Source organism: Schistocerca serialis, chromosome 3 (assembly GCF_023864345.2).
Source record: "Schistocerca serialis cubense isolate TAMUIC-IGC-003099 chromosome 3, iqSchSeri2.2, whole genome shotgun sequence".
NCBI lineage: Eukaryota > Metazoa > Arthropoda > Insecta > Orthoptera > Acrididae > Schistocerca > Schistocerca serialis.
In genome coordinates, this window is record NC_064640.1 from 770,119,763 (window position 1) to 770,147,571 (window position 27,809).

General features: G+C 38.0%; 1 protein-coding gene across 1 annotated transcript in view; it reads left to right on the top strand.

The window, feature by feature from the left end:
• LOC126470611 (inactive phospholipase C-like protein 2) overlaps nt 1–27,571 on the top strand; it is a 725,325-nt gene extending 697,754 nt beyond the window's left edge. The window contains exons 18-20 of the mRNA XM_050098565.1: nt 9,186–9,371; nt 19,782–20,096; nt 24,243–27,571. Coding sequence (XP_049954522.1) covers nt 9,186–9,371; nt 19,782–20,096; nt 24,243–24,554 — 813 coding nt within the window. The 3' untranslated portion in view covers nt 24,555–27,571. The remainder of the gene's footprint in view (nt 1–9,185; nt 9,372–19,781; nt 20,097–24,242) is intronic.
• The last annotated feature ends 238 nt before the right edge of the window (nt 27,572–27,809 follow it).

Consider the following 27,809-nt stretch of genomic DNA (forward strand, 5'->3'; position numbering starts at 1 on the left):
GATCCCACACTGCTCTGAGCTGCAGGCTGCCATCTCTATTAAGGATGTTGCCACTGATTCTTATTTCAATGGATTATGTAATTATACAATCCCAGGAGCCATTAGTGAGAGCCACCACAGACATTTTGTCAAATTTGATCTGGTGACTTTTCTAGAATGTGTTCAGCTATAGTGGATTTTTCAGGATATTGCCAGTGATAAAACCTATCATTCTCCTTTCTGCTTTGTCCTACAGAGCACACTGTCTGTTTTAAGATTGATCACACTGCCAAGGTATCTTGTAGGCCCCAAGCATTCTGGGACTTGTCTGAAACTAGACTCCGTAGTTGCTTGAATTTTGACAGAGGCCTGTAGATTGATTTGGTTTTGTGTCTTTTTAGCAGGTAGTTTACCTTGCCTGAAACAGAACCACAGAATGGCAAAAAATCAAGTTTCTTTTCATGCTCTTTGTATCATAGTCTGTGTGTTCCATAATTACAACATGTCAGCGGGAAGAATCTCAATTCTTGCATCATTGCATAGTGCATGCAGCCATTGTACTCAGTCCTGGTCACTGTGACTGCTCATAGCATTGTTTTCCTGAGAATCAGCCAAATTAACTGTCTTTGACTTAGTGACATTATGGGCACTTCTGATATGGTAGCACTGTTTACGAATGTGCCTATGAAAGACTCTTTGGATCTAGTATCCCAGTTGTTTGATAGTAATGTTGTCAAGCTCTTTAGACACTGTATTGTGATCAGATGGTTGACATTGCGAAGGGAGGCACATTAGCTTCAGGTGTTACAAAAATTTTTATGGAGAATTTTGAGGACATTTTCTTAGACATGGCCTCATTAAAGCCTAGTTGTTGCTTCTGATATTTTAACAACACATTGATCATTGGCCCCATGGACTTGAAAAAAATTGATGAATTCTTGGAGTATCTCAGCAGCATCAACAACAAAATACAGTACACTGTGGAAGCAGAAAAAGATGATGCACTGCCATTTCAAATTAAATGAATGCCTTGGCCACAATGTCAACAGAACTCCTATGCACAGAAACCTGTATTCACACACCATCAGCTCTGAGCTGAGCCATCTGTCTGAGGTCTTCAGGAGCAGTGCTACAACAATAACCAAATAAATAAATTGATCTCAAATTAGAATCATGCTGAGACGACCAATGAGAAGCAGGATAAAAGACTTGCTTTTTTGCTATTCTGTAGCTCCATGTTTGGCTAGATAAACTGCCTGCTGAAAAGGCACAAAATCAAATTGAACTCCAGGCCTTCAACAAAAATCCATACCTTGTCAGTTTGGCCAGTCTTATGTTAGACATAGAGTGTACACTGTAGAACAATGACAGGAGGAGAATAAGAGGTTTTATCACCTATGCTACCCCAAAAAATCCACTTTAGTTGAGGAAGCTATTGAAAATTATCACTGGAAGAAATTTGATGAAACCTCTGTCATGGCACACACTAATGGTTTCTGGGACTTTTTAATTAAGGAAGCCATTGAAATAAAAATGAGTGACAACAACTTTGATAGATATGGTGGCCTGCAGCTCAGCACAGCTTGGTACCTTGTAATAGTGAGGTTGAAGCAGATGCATTGGACACCAAGTCAACATGTGCCTAAATGTGGCAATGGGATGAGCACCAGTGACATCATAGCCAGTAGCTAGAGTATATAAGGGCCTACAAGCAGCCCGTCAGCTGTCATTTCACTTGACAATGGCCAAGGAGTCCATGGTCAAAATTTCATTCAATTTTAACCACTTGGCATAGCTGGAAGCTCGAGAACATTTTATTCAATATTACCACTGTGGAACTCTACATTCATACATTAATCACAATAAACATCAAATTCATCTGAAATATATTTCAGATTTTCATTTTTCATACTTTACTTTCATTAAACTTTAGTTTCCTTGGTTTTATGTACAGTAACTTGCAATTTCATTGTTGTAATTGTTATTATTGCTATTAAATGGTATTACTAATCTAGCATGACTAGGTGTTCAAGAGCTAAGTTTAATATAGCAAACTTGGAAGAGTCAGGCTTTGATTTCTAATTAATCTTTGACTGTCTCTTGCCATGTAACATAATCTTCTCCTAAGTCAGTGCTTTAAGTATGTTAAATATGTCATATTGTACATTGAAGTAGAAGTCTGTCTATAACTCACTGGATTGATAGATTCTTAGGTTGGAGGAAAGCAAGTGTGTACCCCTTTCAGTAACACAATGCCTAGAGAAGCACTGTGGTGGTCAAAGCAATCTTGGAGTAGTGGCAAGAATCATACCTTCATACCTACAGGTCTCTCAGAACAATAAAACTGAACCACATTATTTGTGAAAAGTAAGTTGTAAGATTGCAAATAGTGACAGAGAAATGAGAAGTGACTATGTAGACATTCAGTTGAAAACTATTGATTTTTGTCAAGTAGCATAGTATATTCTGTTGCAAAATATGAAGAACCAACCACTATATGCAGGTGTTCTCTGTACTGTTCCCACTGTCTTCGTCCAATCTGAGTGCATCTTGAGTCCTAGAGATGTTTACTTCCTGTATATACTGTTTACATGTTCCTACTTTAATAATTGCCTTGACATTTTCTGGTACTGAGTTGACTATAAAGAACTGTTGCAATGAACCGGTTTATGTAGCAGATATCTCAAAAGTCAGTGGAGCCTAGTTGCAGTAATGTCACTGCAGAAGTGCTATCCAGAGCACTCCAAGGGGAAAAAAAATGAATCACAGATCTCCTGCAGCATCATTCAGGAACCCCTGTTTGCAATTTTAAAAAAAAATCATGGTGCATGCACCTGAGGATATTGTTTGTACCTAGCCATCCTAGTTTTGATCCTCTGTTGATTTATTCTCACAGAACATGAGCTGTATGAGCAGTTAACTGTATGTGCCTCCATTGCTGATAACTGCACTTCACTGCTATACTGTATTTCTCTTGATTAGCTGAGTAGGTATTTTCTAGCTAGTTCTTTTGCATTGGAAACCCCATAGGTCAAATTGACTCACAGGATGTCGGTTTACTCATCTTTCATACAGTGTTCCATATCTAGATAGTTCAGCAAAACAATCTTTGTAATTCTAAACAGTTTTATGTTTCTCTCTATCCCTCATCTTTGGCATTATCTGTTGCTGACTAAGACTTAATAAAATATTTATCAGATCTAAAACACTATATTGTCCTAAATATAAGCTGTACTATTTCCCTAAAACTTGGACACAAAAAATTAGGATGTCACTTATCTGCACAGCCCTAAATGTACTGGTATATTTTCAGATTGTAAAATCTTCAACTTTAGTGCTCATTCCTTAGTTTGAAGTGATGTGACTATTATTGTGCTCAAAGTTCCATTACTTTTCGTGACAGGACAGGTACACTTTTCTCTAAGTAAAGAGTAAAATTTAACTATCACGTGGTAAAGTGAAAAAAATTATCAGCAATCTTTGGAATTCAGGGCAGTTATGATGCAAATTTTAAACTCATAGTTACTTATTATGTGAAGAATATATCTCATACAGATGGTGATAAAAAGTATGGTTTGTATCACTAAAATGTGCAGCATTGGGGAATAAGCTGCAATTCATCATGTTACCAAGGAAACCATACTGAGGGCCAAAATCTGCAAAATATCATGAAGCTAGGGTTCCTTTTTTTGTAGAAGAGAAAAGAAGATGGGATACCTGTCTATTGACAAATAATCCAGTTGAAGGCCTTGGAAGTTGTGAAGACTTTAAACATATTACAGACACAATTCCTTGAGACTATCAGTTGGTGCCACAGATGAAATGATCTTTCTGCCCAGTGAAGAACATTATTAGCATAGAGACTGCCATAAGAGTTTACTGAGATACTAGTCAACTTCCAGAGGCAAAAAATCTAAATGTGATCAGGCAACAGCACTCTGACCATTTACACCAGATTGACGTCACCAATGAAGCATCTACCTTTTAGGATATCTGGAACAATATGCCAGTGGGCTGTAAAGGGATGAAAAGTATCTCATTAAAAACAGCTGGAAAAGATAAACAAATTAGCATGATATTAGCAGTTATGAGGGTATGCTGAAAAGTAATGTCCCTGAATTTTTTTTTGTGAAAACTCTTAAAGCTTTCAAAAGAAAACAAATGTTACTAACATTTTGCATCTTTATTCTTCATGTTTACATATTTATTTCTCAATGTAGTGATCCTGGCAACAAACACATTTTTACAGTGGGAGACCATTTTTTTGATACTGTCACTGTAGAATGTTTGACTTTGCTGATGGAGCCACAACCTCAGCTCTGCATACAACGTTTCATCGTTACCAAAGTGAAGTCATCGAAGGTTTTCTCTAAGTATTGGATACAAATGAAACTTGGATGGTGCCAAGTCAGGATTATATGGAATGATAATGAACCCAAGGCATCGGATTGTTGCAGGTGTCACAACACTTCAGATTCAAAATTTGATTACAGCACACTCTTTCTCACACACTAACATAGTTATGTTACACACTGCCAAATTACATGCGACAATTTGGAGCTGTCTAGTTACAGAAGGCTGCAAATATGTAGACATGAAGAATAAAGACATAAAATATTAATAACATTTATTTTATTTAAAAAGCTTGAAGAATTTACACACAAAAATTTTTGAGGCATTACTTTTTAGCATGCCCTTGTACTTTGGAGGTGGAAAGCTGCCTCTGCCCCCTTCCCGAATATTATTTTGAACTGTAAAACTTTTGCCAAGGAATACTTAACAAATGGGTTAGTGATGTGTTGCCAAGATAACAACTAGATGGCAAAACAGAGCTAATGATGAATTGCTGTCTTGAGCTGGAAATCTGATGTAATGCTTAGTAAGATACCAATGCCAGCATTGGATGCCTTTAAAGGTCACATCACACCTGAAATAGATATGAAAGTTACTGCATTGGAGACATACTGAGTCATTATACCAGGAAGTATGACTTCAAAACTGCCAGTCATTATATCATTATAAAGAATCCTTTTAAAGACTATCTCTGACTGGCTATTAGGAGGTAATTATGCATTCTGTCCATCTCTTAAGACTAAGATAACCCCAGTGAGCCTTGTATGTTGGAAAATTCTCTCTTCATGGCTCTCAATAATATCAATACCATAATTACCCATGGAAAAAGGAAGACATTTACAATTATGTAATAATCAATGAACAAAACTAAACATAAATAAAAAAGCATCTTGAATTTGAGGTTAAATAAGGAAAATTGAAAGGAACATCTTGAACCTGAGGCTAAAGGAGGACAAGTATACTGTCAAATGAAATATAAACCATAATTGTGTAGAATGTGTAAGAAACATATTTTTTATGCTGAATATTTGATGTACATTAAGAGTTATCAGCACACAAACATATCAGCAGAGAGAATGTCATCTCTGTTTTATGCCATTAGATGCTCTTCACTACTGTGTAACAGGCAGGACAAGTGCCTCATAGTTAAACAATATTTCAAATTACACTCAATCTTTTGCTAAGAAAATATGCTAAATATAGACATAATTATGGAACTACAGAAAAAGTGTTAGAAAAATAATAATTAAAACTAATAATCTGGTTCTTTGTGAAAGTATGTTTAACAACTTGAGCATTGTAGCTGCATCATGGAAGTATATGCACCAATCAGTTATATTAGGAAAAAACATCAGTAAATATGATCATAATACTTCTATCTTCTTCCATGGAACAAGAGATAGGATTAATTTACCTTTACCAAAACAGTAAACAGAAAAAACTCAGGCATATCAATGTTTCATATAGAGGATGTCTTAGGAGGAATGACCAGTATTCATGGAAATGAAGAGAAAGGTGTTTTGTCTAGTAAACATGGGCTCTAAAATTCGTAACTTAAGAGCTTCTTCATCTTAAATACTTTGAAAATTATCTCTTCTACTACAAGCTCTTTGCTTTCCATATTTTAGGCAAATGCAATATAGATTAAAACAAGAATAACATTGTTTAGTAAGCACTGGCTTTGAAATGCATATCTTAAGAGCTATGAGTACTTGTTCAGTATAAGAAATATGTTTCACAGTAGTGAAGATGAACAAGTGCTCATAGGTCTCAAGATATGCACTTTAAAGCCCATGTTTACTAGTCTTTTTTGCTTCGAATGATCATTTCTGTCATGCTCCTGATACTGACCATTCCTCCTGGGACATCCTGTGTTTGTGTTGTGATTTGTGTCCACATCTACATCTGTACTCTGCAAAGCACTGTGAAGTGCGTGGCAGAGGGTATGTCCCACTGTATCTGTTATAGGTTTTTTCCCATTCCATTCATGTATGGAGCACAAGAAGAATGCTTGTTTAAATGCCTTCATATGTGTCATAATTAACCTAATCTTGTTCTCATGATTTCTACGGGAGTGACTCATAGGAGGTTGTAGCACATTCCTAGAATCATCAAATAAAGCTGGTTCTTGAAACTTCATAAGTAAGCTTTCTTGGGACAGTGAGTCCTATTTGGCACAGGCCCCACACACTTGAGCAATATTCTAGGACGGACTGTATGAGTGATTTGTAAGTAATTTCTTTTGTAGATTTATTATATTTATCCAGTATTCTATCAATAAACTAAAGTCTACCGCCTGCTTTATCCATGACTGAGCCTATATGATCATTCCATTTCAAATTCTTATAAAGTCAACTTCAATTCCATAAGGAACCATTGTGCACAGTGACCATAGACTAAAAGGAAGGAGAGGCACACAGCAATCAGTTGCAATAACATTATTTTTTAGTCATCTACATCTACATGACTACTCTGCAATTCACATTTAAGTGCTTGGCAGAGGGTTCATCGAACCACAATCATACTATCTCTCTACCATTCCACTCCCGAACAGCGCGCGGGAAAAACGAACACCTAAACCTTTCTGTTCAAGCTCTGATTTCTCTATATTTTATTTTGATGATCAATCCTACCTATGTAGGTTGGGCTCAACAAAATATTTTCACATTCGTAAATAGATCTCGCCACGACGAAAAACGTCTTTGCTTTAATAACTTCCATCCGAACTCGCGTATCATATCTGCCACACTCTCTCCCCTATTACGTGATAATACAAAACGAGCTGCCCTTTTTTGCACCCTTTCGATGTCCTCCATCAATCCCACCTGGTAAGGATCCCACACCGTGCAGCAATATTCTAACAGAGAACGAACGAGTGTAGTGTAAGCTATCTCTTTAGTGGACTTGTTGCATCTTCTAAGTGTCCTGCCAATGAAACGCAACCTTTGGCTCGCCTTCCCCACAATATTATCTATGGGGTCTTTCCAACTGAAGTTTTTCGTAATTTTAACACCCAGGTACTTAGTTGAATTGACAGCCTTGAGAATTGTACTATTTATCGAGTAATCGAATACCAACGGATTTCTTTTGGAACTCATGTGGATCACCTCACACTTTTCGTTATTTAGCGTCAACTGCCACCTGCCACACCATACAGCAATCTTTTCTAAATTGCTTTGCAACTGATACTGGTCTTCGGATAACCTTACTAGATGGTAAATTACAGCATCATCTGCGAACAACCTAAGAGAACTGCTCAGATTGTCACCCAGATCATTTATATAGATCAGGAACAGCAGAGGCCCCAGGACACTTCCCTGGGGAACACCTGATATCACTTCAGTTTTACTCGATGATTTGCCATGTATTACTATGAACTGTGACCTTCCTGACAGGAAATCACGAATCCAGTCGCACAACTGAGACGATACCCGGTAGGCCCACAGCTTGATTAGAAGTCGCTTGTGAGGAACGGTGTCAAAAGCTTTCCGGAAATCTAGAAATACAGAATCAACTTGAGATCCCCTGTCGATAGTGGCCATTACTTCGTGCAAATAAAGAGCTAGCTGCATTGCACAAGAACAATGTTTTCTGAAACCATGCTGATTACGTATCAATAGATCGTTCCCTTCGAGGTGATCCATAATGTTTGAATATAGTATATGTTCCAAAACCCTACTGCAAACCGACGTCAATGATATAGGTCTGTATTTCAATGGATTACTCCTACTACCCTTCTTAAACACTGGTGCGACCTGCGCAATTTTCCAATCTGTAGGTACAGATCTTGCAAATATAGATTTAAACTATAAATAGCCATAGTCAGTGTATCTCAGTTACAATTCAACAAGTGACAGTGCATGTCACTGTATGTTCTTACAGGTGTATAGGCAGAAGGAAAAACTCTAGATTTGCAAGAATAATAAGAAGTAATGGGATTGTGACTGATTGCTGTGTGCCTCTCCTTCCTAACAAAGTGTTACACTCAGGTGTTTGTATGAGCTGGCGCATTCCAGCCATGCCTCACAGATACTGTAGTCATAGGCTACTATGCATTTTTGTTTATTTTATGAAATATACAATTTTACATTTCTGAACATTTAAAGGAAGTTGCCAAAGTTTGCACGACTTTGAAATATTATCAGGATATGGCTAAATATTTATTCACCTTCTTCCAGGCAGTACTTTATTACAGTTGGCTGTATCATCTGCAAAAAGTCTGAGGTTATTATTAATATTGTCTGCGAGGTCATTAATATACAACATGAATAGCAAGGGTCCCAACACACTTCTGTGGGGCATACCTCAATTTACTTCTACATGTGTTGATGACTCTCCATCCAAGATAGGTTGCTGCATTGTTCCTACAAAATAATCCTCAGTCAAGTCATATATTTTGCTTCATACTCCATATAATGGTACTTTTGATAATAAGTGTAGAAGTCAAATTTCTTTGGAAATCAAGAAATATTGCATCTACCTGACTGCCTTGATTCAAAGCTTTCAGTGTTTCATGTGAGAAACGTGTCATGAGAAGGAATGGTCAATATCATGGTGTAAGTCATCTATAGTCACATATTTAACTGTGGGGCATTTCTTTCACATCCATTCACATTATGAGGATTGCTGTCGCCACTCCCTACAGCCTTCAATCTTGCCAGCAGTCTGATTGCCTCACATGTTGTTATTAGGTTTTAATGAGCATCCAGAGCATTTTTCATTAATCATAGTACCAGTCCATTTAAATTTGTTCACAAGGTAGCTGATATTTCTCTTATTGGTGCCATGTCCATAAATAAAACTTTTCAGTGATATTTTCCAACAAAATACATGCTTTTTTTCTTCTGTGATAGGATGTAATTCCAGATATGGAAGATGCTCTGCGGCTACGCACTGAAGCAGAGATGGCGATGGACGAGTTACGCTATGAATGTGGTGTAGATGAAACAGCAAATATGAGTCACTGTTTGAAAGTACTGTTACAACGATATGAAGCAACCCCACAAATAACTAATGTGTCAATTACATCTCAGAATGGGGTGAGTGTTAAAACAATTTCATTTTTTAAAGCATTTCAGTTTTAATTAAATATAGATTTATGATGTTGTAAACTGAAGTCATTGTCCCCTTATTACCTGCATTAATGATTTAGACCTCCACTTGCCATACACTATCAGAAATTTTCAAGTGATATGTGTGTGTATACTGTAATGCGGCAGACAAAGAAATACTACATATAATGAAGTGATTCATATGGAGACTGATGTGTATCCAGATCCATATCTACATCTACATGGTTACTCTGCAATTCACACTTAAGTGCCTGGCAGAGGGTTCATCAAACCATTTTCATACTTCTTCTCTACCATTCTACTCTCTAATGGCGCGTGGGAAAAAGGAACAACTAAATCTTTCCATTCAAGCTCTGATTTCTCTTATTTTATTATGATGATCATTTCTCCCTATGTAGGTGGGTGGCAACAAAATATTTTTGCATTTGGCAGAGAAAGTTGGTGATTGAAACTTCATAAATAGATCTCACAGCAAAGAAAACCGCCTTTGTTTCAGTGACTGCCACCCCAACTCACATAACATATCAGTGACACTCTCACCCCTATTGTGCGATAACATGAAACGAGCTGCCCTTCTTTGCACCTTTTCGATGTCCTCCGTCAATCCTACATGGTAAGGATCTCACACAGTGCAGCAATATTCAAGCAGTGGACGGACAAGTGTAATGTAGGCTGTCTCTTTAGTGGGTTTGTTACACCTTCTAAGTGTTCTGCCAACAAAGCACAGTCTTTGTTTTGCCTTCCCCACAATATTATCTATGTGGTCCTTCCAATTTAAGTTGCTCATAATTGTCATTCCTAGGTATTTAGTCGAATTGACAGCCCTTAGAGTTGTGTGATTTATCCTACACCCAAAGTTTATCAGATTTCTTTTAGCACGCATGTGGATGACCTCACACTTTTCTTTGTTTAGTGCCAGTTGCCACTTTCCGCACCAAACAGAAATTCTTTCTAGATCATTTTGTAATTGGAATTGATCATCTGATGATTTTACTAGCCGGTAAATTACAGCATCATTTGCAAACAATCTAAGGGGGCTGCTCAGATTATCACCTAGATCATTTATGTAAATCAGAAACAGCAGAGGGCTTATGACACTACCTTGTGGAACACCATATATCACTTCTGTTTGACTCAATGATTTACTATCTATCACTACGAACTGTTATCTCTCTCTGAGAGGAAATCACAAATCCAGTCACACAACGGAGATAATACTCCATATGTACACAGTTTGATTAATAGTCACTTATGAGGAATGGTATCAAAAGCCTTCTGGAAATTTAGGAATATGGAATCGATCTGAAATCCCTTGTCGACAGCACTCATTACTTCAGGGGAATAAAGAGCTAGCTGTGTTGCACAAGAATGATATTTTCTGAATCCCTGTTGGTTATGTATCAACAAGTCATTTTCTCAAGGTGATTCATAATGTCTGAGTACAGTACATGTTCCAAAATCCTACTGCAAATTGAGGTCAGTGACATGGTTCTGTAATTCAATGGGTTACCCCTATTTCCTTTCTTGAATATTGGTGTGACCTGTGCTACTTTCCAGTCTTTAGTAGCAGACCTTTTGTCAAGTGAGCGGTTGTATATGACTGCTAAGAAAGGCGCTATTGTGTCTGCATACTCTGAAAGGAACCTGGTTGGTATACCATCTGGACCAGAAGACTTGCCTTTCTTAAGTGATTTGAGTTGTTTCGCAACACCTAAGATATCTACTTTTATGTCACTCATGCTAACAGCTGTTCTGGTTTTGAATTCTGGAATATTTACTTCATCTTCTTTCGTGAAGGAATTACGGAAAACTGTATTTAGTAACACCACTTTAGTGGCACCTTCATCAGTAACATTTCCATCACTATCGCACAGTGATGGTATCGAGTGTTTTTGCCACTGGTTTACTTTACATATAACCAGAATGTCTTTGGATTTTCTGTCATATTTTGAGACAATGTTTCATCGTGGAAACTATTAAAAGCATCTTGCATTGATGTCCACACCAAATTTCGAGCTTCTGTGAAGCTTAGCCAGTCTTGGGGATTTTGCGTTCTTCTGAATTTGGCATGCTTTTTTTGTTGTTTCTGCAACAGTGTTCTGACGTGTTTTGTGTACCATGGTGGATCAGTCCCGTCTCTTATTAACTTTTGCAGTATGAATTAATCTATTGCTGTCGATACTATATCTTTGAATTTGAGCCATATTTGGTCTACACTTACATAATTAGCTTGGAAGGAATGGCAACACACTCTTAGGAAGGCATCAAGCCAATTTTAATCTGCATTTATTTTTAGTGGATTTGGTTGATATGGTTTTGAGCCTCGCTACAATGACCTTGTGTTCACTAATCCCTGTATCCGTCATGACACTCTCTATTAGATCAGGATTATTTGTGGCTAAGAGGTCAAGTGTGTTTTCACAACCATTTACAATTTGTGTGGGCTCATGAAATAATTGCTCAAAGTAATTCTCAGAGAAAGCATTTAGTACAATTTTGGAAGATGTTTTCTGTCTATCACCAGCTTTGAACATGTATTTTCGCCAACAAATTGAGGGTAGATTGAAGTCTCCACCAATTATAACTGTATGAGTGGGGTACTTATTTGTAATGAGATTCAAGTTTTCTTTGAACTGTTCAGCTATTAGCCAATTATTATTTTGGTACGGCTGTTAAGTATAACATCTACCCATAGTAATTCGTAGGAACTAACTATTTCACTACAAGATAAACTACTACTAACAGCCACAAACACACCACCACCTACTTTATTTAATCTATCCTTTCTGAAAACGGTTTGTGCCTCTGTAAAAATTTCAGCAGAATTTATCTCCATCTTTATCCAGCTTTCTGTTCCTATAACAATTTCAGCTTCAGTGCTTTCTATCAGTGCTTGAAGCTCTGGTACTTTTCCAACACAGCTACGACAATTCATACCTACAATACTGACTGTGGCTTGGTCAATTCGCGTTGTTTATTTTTCCTGTACCCTTTGAGACTGGAGCCCTTTTTGATCTTTCCCAAGACTGTCTAACCTAAAAAAAAAACTTCCAGTCCACACCACACAGCTCCTGCTACTGTGTAGCTGCCTCCTGTGTGTAGTGGACACCTGACCTATTTAGCGTAACCCAAAACCCCACCACCCTATGGAGTAAGTCAAGGAATCTGCAGCCTACACAGTCACAGAACTGCCTGAGCCTCTGATTCAGGCACTCCACTCAGCTCTGTACCAAAGGTCCGCAATCGGTCCTGTCAACGATGCTGCAGATGGTGAACTCTGCCTTCGTCGTGCTAGCAAGACTGGCAGTCTTCACCAACTCAGATAGCAGCCAGAAACCAGAGGAATCTCTTCCGATCCATAGCGACACATGTCATTAGTGCCGACATGAGCCACCACCTGCAGTTGGCTGCAATCTGTACGCTTCATGGCATCCGGAAGGACCCTTTCCACATCTTGGATGACTCCCTCCGATATGCACAAGGAATGCACATTGGCTTTCTTCCCGTCTTTAGCTGCCATATCCCTAAGGGGCTCCATCAGCTGCCTAACATTGGAGCTCCCAATAACAATCAGTCCCACCCTCTGCGCTTGTCGCGGCCTCTCAGGAAGACCGGCCACTGCACAACAGTTGAGGCCACCCTTGCTGGCTCAGAAGTACTTTCAGCAGTGGGCAGTACCTCAAACCTATTATGGAGGCATATGGGTATCGCCTTGCGGCCAGCACCAACTTTTGCCTTCCGCCGAGGGATTTGTGACCCTGCCATGGTTCGCCAATCACTGTCAGGAAAGTGTCAACTGGCAGGGACGTCCAAATTCGAGGGCACAGTGGCATCAGAGATCCCAGCTCATGCTACAGGTTCCAGAGGCGCCAAAGCACTCGCCTCAGGTGTCCTGTTGTCACCATGGCCCAGGGCAACAGCCTGGAGCCTGTCGACCATGGCCAACACAGCTTACAGCTGTTTACGGATGGTGGCCAATTTCCCCTGAAGCCGTACACAACAGGCGTAGTCCCTATCCATCCCTAACAATTTTTTCCCCCTCTCTTTTATCTCACATGTTGTTCAAAACAAACAGATGACTGACGACTATGCAAATTTACACTATACAGGTACTACATCTCTCAAATACTATAATACACCCGAAATTTGAGCCTTAAACTATGGAAGTACCCAAAAACTTGCAAAGAAATTAAGAATTGAACTATGGCACAAATAAGTGAGCTAAGAGTACGACTTGCTGCTGGTTGCTGCTTATCCAATTGCGGCAGAGAGCTCAAATGTTTTCCAGTTACTGTTAACTTTTCCATTCTTAATTTTACTGGGACGTGGGTCTATTTGGGACATATCATCAAATTTTCACTATAAATGTACTTCTATTGCAATTTTGTTTACATGAAACATGTCAATACATTTTGAAAAGCAAAACAGCATATCTGGACTCCTACAGAATCATAAATTTAAATGATAAGTCTGTTTCCTAAATCATGTTAATAATGTCATACAAAAATGAAATGCTTGTGATTCAAAGCTGTCAGCATTTGTATGTTAAAAGTCAGTGTCTGTCAGTGTATTTTGTCATAGGTCAGTCAGTCAGTGCTCCCTGCCGCCGTTGGATAAGCAGCTGCAGCAGCAAGTCGTATACTCCTAGCTCACTCATTTGTTACATAGTTTAATTCTTAATTTCTTTGCGTGTTTTTGGTACTTGCATTGTTTAATTCATAAATTTTGGGCGTATTATAGTATTTGAGAGTGTAGCATTGCATTTTAGTACCTGAATAGTGTAAATTCGCGTAGTCTCCTTCCGCCGCCGAGCAGTGTCAGCAGTGCGCAAGTAGCAGCATTACTGCATTTACTAGTCAATCTTGTATTTTAATAACCGTTTAAATTTTGTCGATTTGTTTGCGCTCTCTGTAGATTAGTTCAGACGTTCTTTGCAAAACAGTTTTTAGCATGGATAGGGACTGCAACTGCTGTGTTCGGATGCAGGCTGAGTTGGCATCCCTTCTCTCCCAGCTTCAGGCAGTGTTGGCTTCGGTCACACAGCTTGAGGCTGTTGTCAATGGGCATCACTGTGGGGGTCCGGATGGGGGTTTGTCGGGGATGGCCAGCTCGTCCCACGCATCCCCTGATCGGACTACGACTGTGGTTGCCCGGGATACTGCCCGCATTGAGGCTGATCCCTCACCTGTGGTAGAGTGGGAGGTCGTCTCAAGGTGTGGCAGGGAGCGAAAGACATTCCGGAGGGCTGAACGGAAAGCCTCTCCAGTTTGTCTGACGAACCGGTTTCAGGCTCTGTCTCAGGCTGATACTGATCTTCGGCCTGACATGGCTGCTTGTCCTGTTCCAGAGGTTGCCCCTCAGTCTGCAAGATCCAGGCAGTCGCAGAGTTGTAGTTGGGAGCTCCAACGTCAGGCGCGTAATGGGGCCCCTTAGGGAAATGGCAGCAAGAGAGGGGAAGAAAACCCATGTGCACTCCGTGAGCATACCGGGGGGGGAGTCATTCCAGATGTGGAAAGGGTCCTTCCGGATGCCATGAAGGGTACAGGGTGCACCCACCTGCAGGTGGTCGCTCATGTTGGCACCAATGATGTATGTCGCTATGGATCGGAGGAAATCCTCTCTGGCTTCCGGCGGCTATCTGATTTGGTGAAGACTGCCAGTCTCGCTAGCGGGATGAAAGCAGAGCTCACCATCTGCAGCATCGTCGACAGGACTGACTGCGGACCTTTGGTACAGAGCCGAGTGGAGGGTCTGAATCAGAGGTTGAGACGGTTCTGCGACCGTGTGGGCTGCAGATTCCTCGACTTGTGCCATAGGGTGGTGGGGTTTCGGGTTCCGCTGGATAGGTCAGGAGTCCACTACACGCAACAAGCGGCTACACGGGTAGCAGGGGTTGTCTGGCGTGGGTTGGGCGATTTTTTAGGTTAGATGGCCTTGGGCAAGTACAGAAAGGGCAACAGCCTCAACGGGTGCGGGGCAAAGTCAGGACATGCGGGGACCAAGCAGCAATCGGTATTGTAATTGTCAACTGTCGAAGCTGCGTTGGTAAAGTACCAGAACTTCAAGCGCTGATAGAAAGCACCGAAGCTGAAATCATTATAGGTACAGAAAGCTGGCTTAAGCCAGAGATAAATTCTGCCGAAATTTTTACAAAGGTACAGACGGTGTTTAGAAAGGATAGATTGCATGCAACCGGTGGTGGAGTGTTCGTCGCTGTTAGTAGTAGTTTATCCTGTAGTGAAGTAGAAGTGGATAGTTCCTGTGTATTATTATGGGTGGAGGTTACACTCAACAACCGAACTAGGTTAATAATTGGCTCCTTTTACCGACCTCCCGACTCAGCAGCATTAGTGGCAGAACAACTGAGAGAAAATTTGGAATACATTTCACATAAATTTTCTCAGCATGTTATAGTCTTAGGTGGAGATTTCAATTTACCAGATATAGACTGGGACACTCAGATGTTTAGGACGGGTGGTAGGGACAGAGCATCGAGTGACATTATACTGAGTGCACTATCCGAAAATTACCTCGAGCAATTAAACAGAGAACCGACTCGTGGAGATAACATCTTGGACCTACTGATAACAAACAGACCCGAACTTTTCGACTCTGTATGTACAGAACAGGGAATCGGTGATCATAAGGCCGTTGCAGCATCCCTGAATATGGAAGTTAATAGGAATATAAAAAAAGGGAGGAAGGTTTATCTGTTTAGCAAGAGTAATAGAAGGCAGATTTCAGACTACCTAACAGATCAAAACGAAAATTTCTGTTCCGACACTGACAATGTTGAGTGTTTATGGAAAAAGTTCAAGGTAATCGTAAAATGCGTTTTAGACAGGTACGTGCCGAGTAAAACTGTGAGGGACGGGAAAAACCCACCGTGGTACAACAACAAAGTTAAGAAACTACTGCGAAAGCAAAGAGAGCTCCACTCCAAGTTTAAATGCAGCCAAAACCTCTCAGACAAACAGAAGCTAAACGATGTCAAAGTTAGCGTAAGGAGGGCTATGCGTGAAGCGTTCAGTGAATTCGAAAGTAAAATTCTATGTACCGACTTGACAGAAAATCCTAGGAAGTTCTGGTCTTACGTTAAATCAGCAAGTGGCTCGAAACAGCATATCCAGACACTACGGGATGATGATGGCATTGAAACAGAGGATGACACGCGTAAAGCTGAAATACTAAACACCTTTTTCCAAAGCTGTTTCACAGAGGAAGACCGCACTGCAGTTCCTTCTCTAAATCCTCGCACAAACGAAAAAATGGCTGACATCGAAATAAGTGTCCAAGGAATAGAAAAGCAACTGGAATCACTCAATAGAGGAAAGTCCACTGGACCTGATGGGATACGAATTCGATTCTACACAGAGTACGCGAAAGAACTTGCCCCCCTTCTAACAGCCGTGTACCGCAAGTCTCTAGAGGAACGGAGGGTTCCAAATGATTGGAAAAGAGCACAGATAGTCCCAGTCTTCAAGAAGGGTCGTCGAGCAGATGCGCAAAACTATAGACCTGTATCTCTGACGTCGATCTGTTGTAGAATTTTAGAACATGCTTTTTGCTCGAGTATCATGTCGTTTTTGGAAACCCAGAATCCACTATGTAGGAATCAACATGGATTCCGGAAACAGCGATCGTGTGAGACCCAGAAAATATTAGATACAGGCTCCCAGGTAGATGCTATTTTTCTTGACTTCCGGAAGGCGTTCGATACAGTTCCGCACTGTCGCCTGACAAACAAAGTAAGAGCCTACGGAATATCAGACCAGCTGTGTGGCTGGATTGAAGAGTTTTTACCAAACAGAACACAGCATATTGTTATCAATGGAGAGACGTCTATAGACATTAAAGTAACCTCTGGAGTACCACAGGGGAGTGTTATGGGACCATTGCTTTTCACAATATATATAAATGACCTAGTAGATAGTGTCGGAAGTTCCATGCGGCTTTTCGCGGATGATGCTGTAGTATACAGAGAAGTTGCAGCATTAGAAAATTGTAGCGAAATGCAGGAAGATCTGCAGCGGATAGGCACTTGGTGCAGGGAGTGGCAACTGACCCTTAACATTGACAAATGTAATGTATTGCGAATACATAGAAAGAAGGATCCTTTATTGTATGATTATATGATAGCGGAACAAACACTGGTAGCAGTTGCTTCTGTAAAATATCTGGGAGTATACGTGCAGAACGATTTGAAGTGGAATGATCATATAAAATTAAGCGTTGGTAAGGCGGGTACTGGGTTGAGATTCATTGGGAGAGTCCTTAGAAAATGTAGTCCATCAACAAAGGAGGTGGCTTACAAAACACTCGTTCGACCTATACTTGAGTATTGCTCATCAGTGTGGGATCCGCACCAGATCGGTTTGACGGAGGAGATAGAGAAGATCCAAAGAAGAGCGGCGCGTTTCGTCACAGGGTTATTTGGTAACCGTGATAGCGTTACGGAGATGTTTAATAAACTCAAGTGGCAGACTCTGCAACAGAGGCGCTCTGCATCGCGGTGTAGCTTGCTCGCCAGGTTTCGAGAGGGTGCGTTTCTGGATGAGGTACCGAATATATTGCTTCCCCCTACTTATACCTCCCGAGGAGATCATGAATGTAAAATTAGAGAGATTAGAGCGCGCACGGAGGCTTTCAGACAGTCGTTCTTCCCGCGAACCATACGCGACTGGAACAGGAAAGGGATGTAATGACAGTGGCACATAAAGTGCCCTCCGCCACACACCGTTGGGTGGCTTGCGGAGTATAAATGTAGATGTAGATGTAGTACTCAGTATTTTTCAATGCATTGTGAAAAGTTATTTTCAATATAGTGCCCACCTTTTTTATTTGATTAGAGTGCAGGAATGAGATCCTACACAGATAAGACCCATTTTATTCTCTCTGCAGCAAAGCTGTTATGAGAAAAAATTGACAACAAAGGAATCAGAAGTTAAATAACAGCATTGTAAGTATGAGCTACAATTTAAATCAGCAACTGTGAAAAAGCTTCATGAACTATTTGGAAACAAATTACTTGGCAATTTTAACATCAATTTTTTGTATCATCTGTAACTGATTGTTACAATGTCTATGAAGAATATGCACATAATGCCCAAACATCAAGAGCATCTGCACGAAAACATATGAGCTATCAGTATATATAAGAGTTGAAGGTTAATTTAGCAGTAAATTGTGTGTTTTTGTATTCAGTTATTGCAGACAAAACGTAACACACACACGTTTGCTATAGAACACTGGGATAAAAACTAAGCTTACTGCTGTGAAAAAGTAACAAAATGTGACTTTGAAAAATAATAAATGAGCTTATTACTATTAAACAGTCACAGTTTGTGACTATTTCCTAGTAAAAACCTGAGTCAGTATTTGAATGTCACATAAACAACATATGTGTGTATGTTCTTGTAAGGAAGTGCTCTGTTTTCTGAGAATTAACCTCAGAATCCATGAAGGCATCTCACACATTTGGATACAGATGGAAATAGTACTGGACATTAAAAGTGCACACTTGTTTCACAAATTGATCACTTGAGATTTGCCGTTTTGGCTCAAATCAGCTGACAGAGTAGGGGAGTATTCCATTAAAGGAATAATGATCTCTCTCTCTCTCTCTCTCTCTCTCTCTCTCTCTCTCTCTCTCTCTCTCTCTCTCTCTCTCTCTCTCTCTGTGTGTGTGTGTGTGTGTGTGTGTGTGTGTGTGTGTGTGTGTGTGTGTGTGTGTGTGTGTGTGTGTGTGTGTGTGTGTGTGTGTGTGTGTGTTGATTTCATTTTTCATTTCAAAATTAATGCAACAATTTTTCATTTGCTGTTTCAGTTGACTTTTTTGTGAAGATATGGTATTGACTGTGGGTGGGCACTACTCATTGTCTCCAAAATTTGTGCTATGTTGTTACAATGAAATTAAAAGACAAACTTTAAAAGTGGTGACTCAGACCCACTTTATTCACTTGAGTAGCCTAGTTCCTCAACTTAAAGCAATTAGAAGCTTGCATGTATCCTAAAAGCTATTGTAATATCATTGTTGTTTTTTTGGAGAAATAGTTTCAAAGCGAGTTTTTTTTTCTAACCTACAGAAAATTCAAAATATTAAAAACTCATAAATTGCTAAGTACTTCTTGTATGTTAAAGAGATATGAATGGCACTGAAACCTGCAACTATACTATATTTGCATATTTATGAAAGTAAGCTCTATAAACAGTCATTACTGACCAATTTGGAAGAATGATTTGCACTGTATCTTGAAATTGTATCATTTTGGGGTTGATGCAGAATAAATTATTGTTATTGTTATTATTTGAAACTATTATAGAACATGGTATGCTAAATACGCCAGAAACTTAAAAAATTGTTCTTTGTTTCTGCAGCTACAAATGGTGAGAGTTCAAGGATCGGACATACCAGAATTTGTTGACCGAAGTCTGGTAATTTTGGAGAAAGCACTTAAAAGTTCACAGTACATTTTAGAGCATAGTGATAACCTGGTAGCTGAACTTGAGAGGAAATTGGATGTCATTCAAGTAGATTATGAGGATTTCCCACAGTTAGCAGTGTCGGTTGGTGCCACAGGAAAGAGACTAAATACTTTTGTGGAATATTTTGTTGTGAATGTGCGGAGACTGAAGGGGCAAATTGACCTACTAAAGACATGTAAAGAAGACTCCCAACTCTTTTTGACACAGGTAATTCCAGCTGTAATTTATTGTTCTTAACATCTGTGCAATCAACTGTGAAATCTGTGGAAAAACTGTTTCAGCTTAGATTAACTGTCTGAAATTTATATGGTGTTGTGATAATATATTTCAATTATCAGTGACTGTTACTTATTTCCCCTCATAAATGTGATGTTACTAACACATTAACTGTCGTAATTAAATACCAGGTATTGCTCTTAGAGCTGTTACACATCTGTTCAGCAGTATTCTGGAAAATTGTGTGTGTGTGTGTGTGTGTAGTTCGTGCAAATGTCAGTGACGCTCATAAAAACCAAAATGTTGTTTGAAGTGTGTGTATGAAATTGATAAATTGGCTTCAGATAATGTTAGCAAAATATTCTGTTCAAGGATTCTTAAGGATAAAACCATTAAAATATGAAGAGTAATTACTAGTTCCATTAGTCTCTTCATTTCTATTTCAACAGTCTCTACATGATTTCTTAATGATAAAATCATTTTAAATGTGTACCATAGGCTGTTAAATTCTATGTACAACATGACCTTTATTGCATCATGTAATGTGTTATATTACTAGCCAGTTTTATCCTGTGGCCATTTCCAAGGGCAGTTGTGTCAGTGATGTGTGTGCTATATTTAAAAACCACTTAGTTCTACATGGGAACAGAGATGTGTTCCCACTCACACATGTTGAAAATCTGGATGTCTATAGTCTTGTACATCAAATACTGCATATGGGGGCATATTTTGAAACACATCATATGACTAAATTGCTGTTAACAAGTGGCTTCTAAGTCCTTACTTAATGTATTTAGCAGCACAATAAGCCCTTTAGCTTACAAAGACATAAATACATTATGCAAGGAATTAGAAACTATTTGTTAACAGCAATTTAGTTACGCAATGACATGTTACAAATTGTGTTCCTGCATGCAGTACATGATGTGCAAGACTACATATGCAGATTTCCGACATGTGTGTGTGAGAACAAGTCTCTGTTCCTACATAACATTAAACAGTTTTTGAATATGAAACACATATCACTGACATAACTACATTTCAAAATAGCCACAGGCTAGTAATGTAATGTGTTACACAATGCAATAAAGTTTATCTTGTATAAACAACTTGACAGCATATGGAGGACATTAAAAATTGTATTATCATTGAAAAATCAGTAGTTCCACCATCAACTGAGGAAGGCTGCTGTATGATAGGTCTACAAGAACAGCATAATGTGGTATTAACCTGTTAGTCTCACAGCAAATCTTCAGTGGCACATGATGAATTGAAGTCTTGTACTCTGGAACCGTTTTATTTTATGGTCTCAAAGTTCAGTAACTGATGCAACACTACTCATATAGGTTTGTTATTTATATTAAGACTCACTTTGGTGATGACTAGCTAACTCTTATTCTTTACGTATTGCTAACAGTTGATCAACAAGAAAATCATTAATAATTCTCATCTGATCAGTTCAGTTTTCTCAAAGAAAATAACGCCAACGAACCACTTTAGTAAGTGCGCATAATAGGTTCTAGACAGTGGCAGTTTGTTCAAAACACAGTCCCGTATTGAAGTCCTCTCTTATCTTCCCATAACCTCTGAAAAGTCTTTACCAATAACTAGGAGAAAGGAGTCAGATAATTACAAACATTTCTTGGAGTCAGTCACTGGGTCATCACTAGTATATCAACACAAAAAGCTACATTGACTTCTGCAGCCAGGCTGTTTTTACACTCAGAAATTTACATGATAATGAACTTTAACTGCAAAATTTTCCATTGATATGCAGATTTTGATACAGATCTGTTGACAGAGTGATTCTTAGGCATAAACTCAGAATAAGTTCACAAAAAATATAACACAAGTTGCTACATGATGGTTTCATATTGAGTGCTACTTGGAGACTTTGAGACAGAGATATGAACCAGGTGATGGCTTAGGCACACACTGTCAATTTATTGTCTGATGGAGGTATGTCCATAGATAAGCATAAGGATAAGTAACAAAACCAGTAATTACATTTTGCTTTATAATGATATAATGATCAAATTTAGTAGTGGTGTCATTCTCTTGAATCAAGTAAGAGTTTTGTTTTACTGTATATTCGACAGCTGTAAAAATAATAAAGATTTATGTACTGTTTGGATGATACAATGTAGTGGTTTAATAGTTTCATGTAAATTTCACAACTCCCCAATTTTCTTAATTTCTTAATGAGCACTTTGCTCAGGTAATCAAATTTATTATCTGGTTCAGCATAATTAGGGCAATAAAAGTATAGCATCAGATCTTAAAATTTCAAATAAAAAAAAGTACTGTTGGTTGGTTTAAAACTTCAGTTATGAATAGTTTTTGAGTTAATGGCTTTTCAGATTAAATAAACTGGTTAATGGAAAGTATGAAATTGGGGCTATCAAATGGGATATATCTTCTTGTGAATAAACAGTTATTAGTTCACTACATTTTTGTAATCACATGTCATTTGAACATTATCAATTTGTCTCGATAGAAAGGGTTTCCTGTAAAGGTAAATGAACCATTTGAATGAGCGTAGTTTATCCTTCCGTCACTTCCTAAACAGTGTGCCACCGGGCACTCTACCAACATATTCTTCTTGTCCATCCCTGTGATCCTTTTACTCTCAATCCTCTAACCCTAATCTGAGGGTCCCAAGAATCTGCCTATGGCCTCCTGTTGCATTTTTTTTTACCCACTCCCCCTCAGAGGCAGGCCCACCTGTAAAGCATCTGCATGATGTATTAGCCTCCTTGCAACAAAGTAAGAACACAAAAAAAACTGATGAATAAGCACGACTAAATCATGAGCACCAACTGGACCACCTGGTTACAAAACATTCTGCTCAACAAAATGTAGTGAACTTAAAAGGCTGCTTTACAAACCTCCTCACCTAAAGTCAGCTTTTCTTTATTCTGCAGATAGAAATCCTCTGTGTAACAGATCCCTCAGGCCTGTAACTTCAATGTCCTCCATCTGCCTCTAATCTTCTCCCATTTCCACCTGTTTCCTCCCTCCTGTCTCCAGGCCAGTCTCTCTCTCCACTGTTACTTTCCTATTAAACTCTGGCTTATTCATATTTTTCTTCCTTTACATCTTTCTCTCAATTGTGATCCTTTATCTCCGCCTTGTACTTGTCAATACATTTCCCCTTGTGACTTCCAGATGTGTTCCTCAAGTTTTTTTGCATGCACTTGCATGTTTCACATCATCTTTCCTAACCCTGTCCCTGACTGTTATTCTCTTTCTGAACATCTCTTTCTTTCACCCACCTTAGCCATGATATCACTCAGATTGCAGTACTTGTGTAGGAAAGTTCTTCCCAGTTTATGACATCTGGTATAGCAATTGTGGGTAGTATTTTGAAAGAAGAACAGTCTTGGTTGCAGGGGAAATAATAATTTTATTGATGTGTTTGACCTTCTCGGGTATGGTTCGAAAATTTTAATATATTGCAAAATTTGTGTTTACCACATCTCTGGAGACCATTGTGTGTACCTTAAACACACCAGGGTCAGTTGAAAAAGCAGTGCTGGCAGAGGACCACACTTACAGGTTCTGAAACCATGCAGCACAGTCTGTATACTAAACAATAACTCATTTCAATCAGACTTTCCTCATGATATGTGTGATAGTTGTGTGTATCTGTTGAATGAAGGTGAAGGTAATGATTGTAATGTATAGTATGGTACCAGGCTTATCTTGTATTATTATCAAAGAATTAATTAGTGAAACCTTCGCAATATAGTCATTTGAAGCTATGCTGAGTCTCACTAAAAACGAACACATAAAAACTTGTAACTTTGATTGGAATGGATCATTGCTTAGTGTACAGATTGTGTTATAGGGTTTCAAAACCTGTAAGTGTGGTTCTATGCCATCACTGCTTTTTCAACTGAGCCCAGTGTTTTTAAGGTACACCCAAAAGTCCCATCAGATGTGACAATTCCAAATTCTGCAGTATACTAAAATTTTCTAATGATGCCCCTGAAGGGAGAAATGCCTCAATAAAAGTATTGTTCCCCCTGAAACCAAGACAGTTTTTCTTAATCTTATTCAAGTGATTAATTGTTTCCTACATTATATGTAGCTTATGACAGGCAACAAAATTAATATCCAATATTTTCCTTGCAGATTTCTGATGCTGCAGCTGTCATGGAGAGATTAAACATTGGGAAAAAGCAACTGCATACTTCAACTAATGTTTCCAAAGTGAAAATAAACAAGAATTTATCTGTGGAAAAACAGTCCTCAAAGCTACATTCAGATTCCAGTATCGCATCTACTGCACAACCTAGCTCATCAGGATCTTCATCTGGTGAAATAAAACTAAAGAGTATTTTGAAGAGACCAACTAATAACAATCAACATGAAAGTGTGGACTGTGAAGAGGCATACTTTGGTAACAATGTAACAACGAACAGTGCTACAGGGACATGGATGTAGAGATGTGTTACCTCTGTATAGGCGGTCTATTAATTCAAAGTAATGAAATCGTTGCCAAAGGAAGGAGATAAACAATTCTGTGTTTTTCTCCTGTCACAGGTCTGTCTGTGTGTGTGTGTGTGTGTATGTATGTATGTATGTATGTATGTGTGTGTGTGTGTGTGTGTGTGTGTGTGTGTGTGTGTGTGTGTGTGTGTGTGTGTGTGTGTGTGTAGTGAATTACACTAATTTTTCCACAGTGTTTGGTGTTCATTCTAGAATTTCTAGGATAATGTGTGTATGTAAGGATTACTATATTATTAAAAACATGTAAAATATCATTAAGGCACAGTAAACTGAGCTGAGCTTCTTGCATGCTTTTGTTATTGTATGAGAGACAGAACTCATTTAATATGAATGCAATATATAAGGCCATAAGTGAAATGCCTTGTGTACATGTGCGATTCATGCTGATGTTGAAATTATAAATTTATTTTTGTTTTTTATTTTTATATGGTGCCAAACTATTTTAAGAACTTGAAAGTTACAGGTACATTAATAAATACAGTGTACATTGTTTCATCAGCTGCATATTAAAATTATTTGTAATGGCATAAAAACACTTCTGTGCACATACATTACACCTTGCATAGCTATTGCCTTGTGGAATATCATCTACTGCTTCTAAAAGAACAGCAATTGCATACTGCAGACATTTATGAAACTAGGCGTAAGCTAGCTATTTCTCACTTATTGTACCACAACCTTCTCATATCAGTTAATCACCAGTACACAAAAGAATTGTGCAAAAGTTGACATATGCTTAAGATAGATTATAAATTATTTATGTTCAGAATAAATAACAATAACATGTTTAATTTTACTGTGACTAAAAGTCTGACAATGTGAGCTGCAACTAAGAAATTTAAAAAGGTTAAAAACATTCTACTTATTGTTAGAAAGTTAAAGCAGTGAGATGTTATTGGGAAAGGCAATAAACATTGCATAAGTCCCTGCTTTTGATAAACAGAAAATGTGAATTTTTAGTACATACAAAATTGAGTTGAAAATAAAAAGGAACATTTCTTTCAACATTTCAGGGAAATCTGAATCATGGTATGACCAAGTCAATTATTTATAGATTTTGGATCCAGTAACAGACTAATAACCTGAATGAAATAATAGGTTGTCAGATGTTTACAGGAATGTTCAGTCACTGTAGACGTATGCATTGTCAGAAATTTCAGTTTTTTTCTCCACTCCAAAGAATTATTCTCCATTCCCAGACTCCAACAAATAAATATTTGTTTCTAACATTTTTACTCATTTTACTGCTCTTTTAGGGACTCTCAGTGAAATATCCTGAATATTTAGTGAAATATCAAATATTTTCATTTGAGAATAAGATTTTAAATTTTATAACCTATCTTTCTTAACCTTACTTAAAATAATAACAAAATGATGAGCTTCCAGAACAGTATTTTCATATGTACATATTTTAATGATCTTTAACTGATGTTATGTGATTGCACATCTATAGACAGCATAGCAGAAAGAAGTCTTTCTTGTGTAGAAGCAGCATTGGACTATTTTAGCTGTTTTATTTGTGTTCTTTCCTGGATATTAAAGTTTAGAGCATTTTAGTTTCATTCTTATAGTTAACAGTTAGTATGTTCACAAAACAGACCAAAATGAAATGGAAAATATTGGCTGTGGAATAGTGAGACTTTATTAAGCAACTAATACATATCTACATAGCTTCTATCAATGTTCTGTTGTTATAGTGGAAATTTTGAGTGAAAATAAGTATAAACTGATATTTTACATATGCCTGTGTTCACTATTTGTGGAATCAATGTTGTTAATTTGTTGGTTGTTACTTCCGTAAAAAGCTATATTTATAATAATTTGTTGAAAGAAGTATGGTGTAATTTGTTAAAATATTAGCACTTGAATCATTTATGTACTATGCAGCATTTTAAACTCTGTAGTTCCTTGTTTAAAATAATTGTTTTTTTTTTTAAAAGTGCTTTTTTTAAAAAGAAAAAGGAGAATTTTTCTGAGACTCTTGTGTCTTATTTAAATATCCTGTGCAGCATATAATTTCACTCTTTTGTACAATTTGCCATCCCATTAAACAATGTAAGGTATTGGCAGGTACAGTTCTTTAATGTATTTGAGTGAAGTCATTGTGAAAGTTACAAAATCTACTACCATCGAATTCTTTGCTGTGATAATTTTTGGGTCTCACTAAGTATATAACATCAGGTATTTACTAATGACTGATTTCCTTATGCTTTGACAGTCTCTTCTTCACAACAGTGTATTATTATATTTAACATTTTCTTACAGAAGACACTGTCAGGGATGCCAAATAATGGTCTAAATAATTTAGGCCTGTAATCTGATAAAATATTTTCTTACACTGTATGGATCCAGTAATGGTACCACATGTAAAAATACTATTTTCAAGATACATAAAATCCATAACGATAATAGTGTCGAAAATCTAAACTGTTTATTGATCCCTAGTAACCTAAAATCTTGATACTGTAAAAATATGCCATGGTAATAATTTAAGAAGTACAGGGTCCAGTATGTGAAGATATTTGATTTCTAAATAAACATCATACAGCATTTTTTCATACTATCTGTTTTACTGCTAGCATGTACAGAAGGTAAACTGTGTTTAAAAGTTTTGTTTATACGAAGTAAGTGTTCTGTGAAAAACATGTAATCAAAAGGTTGAGAGTATTGGGTGCAGCAATGAGTGAATAATCAGCATTCGGTGTGTGAAACTTTTTTCTTGTATGGCTTGAGAATTCTCTTCAATCTTGTACATAACGTATATTTTTCCACTGTGTAAATATGTAATAAAATTCTTTACGATATTGTAAAGTGTGTGAGCTGGAGATAAGTATTAAAAATGTTCTTAACAAAGAATGGAAATGCACAGAAAAGAGTGCACCATTTACAAAATTGTAATGAACATGTAACTGTTTATTTGAAATTTAAAATAACAGCAAGTTGTTTCATAACTTTCATAAATTTTATTTATACCTAGCCCCAAAATTTTGTTGTCAAAATGGCATAATACATTGAGACATTGTGTGCATTTTTCTGAAAAAGTCACACTTCTCTTTATATTATATCCACAACATGGCACTAATGCTTTCTTTTCAGTGTCACAAAATATAATTACGTGCAGAAATATCATACACAATTCACAACACTGTTGGAAAATCTTTTAGTAATAAAGTCTGAAGAAGTAATCTG